This window comes from Camelina sativa, unplaced genomic scaffold, assembly GCF_000633955.1.
Source record: "Camelina sativa cultivar DH55 unplaced genomic scaffold, Cs unpScaffold00586, whole genome shotgun sequence".
Taxonomy (NCBI): domain Eukaryota; kingdom Viridiplantae; phylum Streptophyta; class Magnoliopsida; order Brassicales; family Brassicaceae; genus Camelina; species Camelina sativa.
The window spans coordinates 32,443-37,422 of record NW_010921743.1 but is presented as its reverse complement, the minus strand read 5'-3'; the positions used below and the strand labels follow the sequence as shown (position 1 = coordinate 37,422).

At 40.2% G+C, this 4,980-nt stretch overlaps 1 protein-coding gene across 4 annotated transcripts; it reads left to right on the top strand.

Moving 5' to 3' along the window:
- Nucleotides 1-6: 6 nt before the first annotated feature.
- Nucleotides 7-4,961, top strand: LOC104773595 (oxysterol-binding protein-related protein 1C-like). Of its 4 annotated transcripts, none has more exons than XM_010498241.2 (10): nucleotides 7-892; nucleotides 968-1,324; nucleotides 1,634-1,730; nucleotides 1,843-2,279; nucleotides 3,063-3,218; nucleotides 3,306-3,473; nucleotides 3,556-3,696; nucleotides 4,100-4,330; nucleotides 4,417-4,530; nucleotides 4,661-4,961. In XM_010498241.2, the coding sequence occupies exons 1-10, from the start codon at nucleotides 278-280 to the stop codon at nucleotides 4,829-4,831; spliced, it is 2,487 nt and encodes an 828-aa protein (XP_010496543.1). In that variant the 5' UTR covers nucleotides 7-277; the 3' UTR covers nucleotides 4,832-4,961. The 4 variants fall into 4 exon arrangements, with proteins under 4 accessions (XP_010496543.1, XP_010496541.1, XP_010496545.1 ...); XM_010498239.2 differs by having other exon boundaries at nucleotides 278-892; nucleotides 1,840-2,279; XM_010498243.2 differs by lacking the exons at nucleotides 7-892; nucleotides 968-1,324; nucleotides 1,634-1,730; nucleotides 1,843-2,279 and adding exons at nucleotides 2,343-2,432; nucleotides 2,545-2,981.
- The last annotated feature ends 19 nt before the right edge of the window (nucleotides 4,962-4,980 follow it).

Here is a 4,980-nt window from a genome sequence, read left to right as displayed (position 1 = left end):
AAAAAAAAAAAAAAGGTTTGGCCTCTCCGGTGACTCTTCTTCTTTCTCCTACCGAACTTTTCGCTTTTCTTCTCTGACCAAAATTTTTCAACAACCTCTCTTCTCTCCCCTTTCTTCATCATTTCTCAAAATCATCTCTCTCTCTCTCTCTGCCATGAACGTTACTCTCTCTCTTCTCTCCACCACCGTCGTCTTCATCCGCCGCACAATCATCGGATCCAACGGACTCAATCTATTCGATTTCTCATCTTAAAAGACTTTCTCTTACTACCACCACATGCATCCCTTCTGTTGCGTTTCCACTGTCTCCGATCACTCTCCTTCGATGCCGCCGTTACCGGAGCCACAACCGCCTCTACCTATATACGCTACCTCCTCCGCAGCAGCACCGTTTAATTCAGCGAGATCCGAACCGATTATGACTCGATCTGCTTCTCAGAGTTATAATCATCATCATCATCATCATCATCATCATCATCATTCAGGTCAATCTGATAGTCACAATCTCATCCGTAGTCTCTCGTTTAATCACCAGAGTGATGTCGCGAATCGATTGGGGCAACGCGTTTTGGCTTTGCCGGCGGCGGTTAGAGAACCTCCGGTTGATGTTAAGATTAACGATATCGTTGGGAATGGAATCGCTGGGATTTTGTATAAGTGGGTGAACTATGGTAGAGGATGGAGACCTAGGTGGTTTGTGTTGCAAGATGGTGTGCTTTCTTATTATAAAATCCATGGACCTGATAAGATCTTTGTTAGTCCTGAAACTGAGAAAGGATCTAAAGTCATCGGAGATGAGTCTGCTCGTATGATCTCTAGGCATCATAGGCGTGGTGGAAGCAGTAGTAGTTGCCAACTCCGGCGCAAGCCATTCGGAGAAGTCCATCTCAAGGTTCAGCAAATTGATCATATCCATACTGTGATTGAAACTATTTTTATTCATGATGATTTTATTTGTCCTGTGTAGGTTTCTTCAGTTAGGGAGAGTAGATCAGATGATAAGAGGTTTTCTATATTCACTGGCACCAAGAGGCTTCACTTGCGTGCAGAGACAAGAGAGGACCGAACAACTTGGGTCGAGGCTTTACTAGCTGTCAAAGATATGTTTCCAAGGATGTCTAACAGTGAATTGATGGCTCCGACTAACAATTTGGCCATGTCGACTGAAAAGCTTAGGCTAAGGTTGATTGAGGAAGGAGTAAGTGAGTTAGCTATTCAGGACTGTGAGCAAATCATGAAGTCTGAGTTCTCAGCACTCCAGAGCCAGCTGGTGCTTCTCAAGCAAAAGCAGTGGCTTCTCATTGATACCCTTAGGCAGTTGGAGGTATTACAACTTAACAACAAAAAGCTACTAAAATCTTTCACTGAGATCTCATGTTGACTGCTATAATCTGTGTGCAATGGTCGTATTGATTTGGAGAGGCTGTTATGATCTATCGGTGTTCTACTTGAGGAAAAAATTGTGAATTTTGTTGATTTTGCTGGGTATTGTATCCCGCATCCTTTGTGTTTATAGTGTTTTAGAAAATCTGCTAACTTTACTAGAGAGTTTAGTAGTATGAAAATTTGTTTATTTGTTCTCTCTTCCGGCTATGTTCTGCTAAGATACTGCTCTTCCTGTATTGTTCTCTAGACAGAAAAGGTAGATCTGGAAAACACAGTTGTAGATGAGAGTCAAAGGCAGGCTGAAAATGGAGGTTCCAGTGATTTAAGACATGAGAAGTTCAGTGGTGAGTTACCAGCTTCCCATTCTCGAGCCTAGCATTCCTGGATATATCTCTTTCATGTACCTACGTTTTGATTCGAGTTTGCATTTGACTTGGTTCCTTTTTATCTCAGAAGGTACTGCCACCGAATCTGAAGATGATAATGAACGAGGTGATGCTGCCGAGGAAGAATATGATGAGGAAGAAAATACCTTTTTTGATACACGTGACTTTCTTTCTTCAAGTTCTTTCAAGAGTAGTGGTTCTGGTTTTCGTACATCATCATTTTCGTCTGATGATGGTGGCTTTGAGTCAGAAGATGATATTGATCCTTCCATCAAGACTATTGGATGCAACTATCCTCGTGTTAAAAGGAGGAAGAATTTACCTGATCCGGTTGAAAAAGAGAAAAGTGTTAGCCTTTGGTCAATGATCAAAGACAATATAGGCAAGGATCTAACAAAAGTCTGTCTTCCTGTTTACTTCAACGAGCCACTATCTTCTTTACAGAAATGTTTTGAGGATTTGGAATATTCATACCTTCTTGACCGAGCATTTGAATATGGCAAAAGGGTAAACCATCTGAACGCTTGTCCCATCTTAAACCCTTATGGTAGCATCTTGAATGTNCAGAAAAGGTAGATCTGGAAAACACAGTTGTAGATGAGAGTCAAAGGCAGGCTGAAAATGGAGGTTCCAGTGATTTAAGACATGAGAAGTTCAGTGGTGAGTTACCAGCTTCCCATTCTCGAGCCTAGCATTCCTGGATATATCTCTTTCATGTACCTATGTTTTGATTCGAGTTTGCATTTGACTTGGTTCCTTTTTATCTCAGAAGGTACTGCCACCGAATCTGAAGATGATAATGAACGAGGTGATGCTGCCGAGGAAGAATATGATGAGGAAGAAAATACCTTTTTTGATACACGTGACTTTCTTTCTTCAAGTTCTTTCAAGAGTAGTGGTTCTGGTTTTCGTACATCATCATTTTCGTCTGATGATGGTGGCTTTGAGTCAGAAGATGATATTGATCCTTCCATCAAGACTATTGGATGCAACTATCCTCGTGTTAAAAGGAGGAAGAATTTACCTGATCCGGTTGAAAAAGAGAAAAGTGTTAGCCTTTGGTCAATGATCAAAGACAATATAGGCAAGGATCTAACAAAAGTCTGTCTTCCTGTTTACTTCAACGAGCCACTATCTTCTTTACAGAAATGTTTTGAGGATTTGGAATATTCATACCTTCTTGACCGAGCATTTGAATATGGCAAAAGGGTAAACCATCTGAACGCTTGTCCCATCTTAAACCCTTATGGTAGCATCTTGAATGTTGCTAAGTACGTGGAACTTTTTCAGGGAAATAGCCTCATGAGGATTCTTAATGTAGCTGCTTTTGCTGTATCTGGGTATGCATCAACCGAAGGAAGAATGTGCAAACCTTTTAATCCATTGTTAGGTGAAACTTACGAGGCAGACTATCCAGACAAAGGCCTTCGATTTTTCTCAGAAAAGGTTTCAGTTCACCACACGCAAATGTACTTTTCTCTGTTTTACTCATTTGCTATAGCTATTCAGACCTCTTATTCGTTTTGGTGTCAGGTCAGCCATCATCCTATGGTTGTGGCATGCCATTGTGATGGCACGGGATGGAAATTCTGGGGAGACAGCAATCTGAGGAGCAAATTCTGGGGTCGATCTATTCAGCTCGATCCTGTTGGTGTATTGACTTTGCAATTTGACGATGGAGAAATCCTTCAGTGGAGTAAGGTACCAATCAAACCTTTACCAAGCAAATAACCATTTTGTATGTTACTTTTTCACTGATACTATTCTTTCTTTCAACTTATAGGTGACTACATCAATATACAATCTCATACTTGGTAAATTGTACTGTGATCATTACGGTACAATGCGTATTGAGGGCAGTGCTGAATACTCATGTAAACTTAAATTCAAGGAGCAGTCCATCATAGACCGAAATCCTCATCAGGTGCGTTTTAACTTTGATCATGTTCACATATTGTGATTAGGAGTGACATTTGGTTAGTCGTTTATCGAGAAAATTATAACTAAATTAGAACCTATTTTGGTTTTGTTCAAGTTGGAAAGTTTCAGTTTGGTTTGGCTCTCGTTCCATTTTTGTATCGAATAGAAATCATACTTCAATGGATATTATATGTTATATAGTAATACAAAACGTACTTTTCTATACATACGAAAGAATTTCAGTGTATTTTGCTCTGTTTTGGAATAAGGTATTGTTACTGTTTTATTTCCAAAGTAAAAGTTTGGTTTTGGAATGAGATATTTTGGTTACGTTTCTCTTCCCAGATGTAGCTGTGATAGTTTGAGATCTACGTTGTGGGGCATTAAGTAACTTGTCCTTGTCACAGGTTCATGGTATAGTTCAAGACAAAAATGGGAAGACAGTTGCAACTATGTTTGGGAAATGGGATGAGAGCATGCACTTTGTCACGGGTGATTGTTCTGGGAAGGGAAAACTGAGTGAAGCTATGTCAGGAGCTCAACTTCTCTGGAAACGGAGCAAACCTCCTGGAAACGCAACAAAGTATAATCTAACACGTTTCGCAATCACGTTGAATGAGCTTACACCTGGGCTGAAGGTAAATTCCATAGAGAACTCCGTTTGTTATTTTCATAAATGAATTTATTAAGGAGACATTCAGACCTGAAGGAGAAATTAATTTAGGAGAGGCTGCCACCAACGGATTCAAGACTGAGACCTGACCAGAGATATCTGGAAAATGGAGAGTTTGAAATGGCCAACACAGAGAAGTTGCGGCTGGAACAGCGACAACGTCAGGTAATACAAGTTGCACCACCACTGCACAATTTCTTTTCTTTTGGTTTTTGTTCCTATGTTTTGGTTTTCTCAGAAATATATACTGAATTAGAACTCACAAAGCTATAAACTGGGCCGTATGATGAGACAGGCTAGGAAGATGCAGGAGAGAGGATGGAAGCCGAGGTGGTTCATGAAGGAGAAAGGAAGTGAGTCTTACCGATACAAAGGAGGTTACTGGGAAGCCCGAGAGAATGGATTATGGGCAGACTGTCCAGACATCTTCGGCCACGTCGATTCCGATCAACAAATGATAGAGTAAAAAAAAAGAAATTATAAGCCAATTCGATTCTTAGATCACGAAGTATTAACTTCCTCGTATCTTTTTTTATTATTTTTCATCTCATTATTCTTTACTCGCCATTTCACATTACAGGACCATTTACCCTTCAGTCTTTTTTTTTTTTTTTT

Bases quoted from the DNA above. Each gene is read 5' to 3' on its own strand.
- LOC104773595 (XM_010498239.2), top strand. From the start codon at position 278: ATGCATCCCTTCTGTTGCGTTTCCACTGTCTCCGATCACTCTCCTTCG. The intron at 3,474-3,555 runs GTACCAATCAAA...TTCAACTTATAG, and splicing joins AAATCCTTCAGTGGAGTAAG to GTGACTACATCAATATACAA. The intron at 4,331-4,416 runs GTAAATTCCATA...AAATTAATTTAG, and splicing joins AGCTTACACCTGGGCTGAAG to GAGAGGCTGCCACCAACGGA.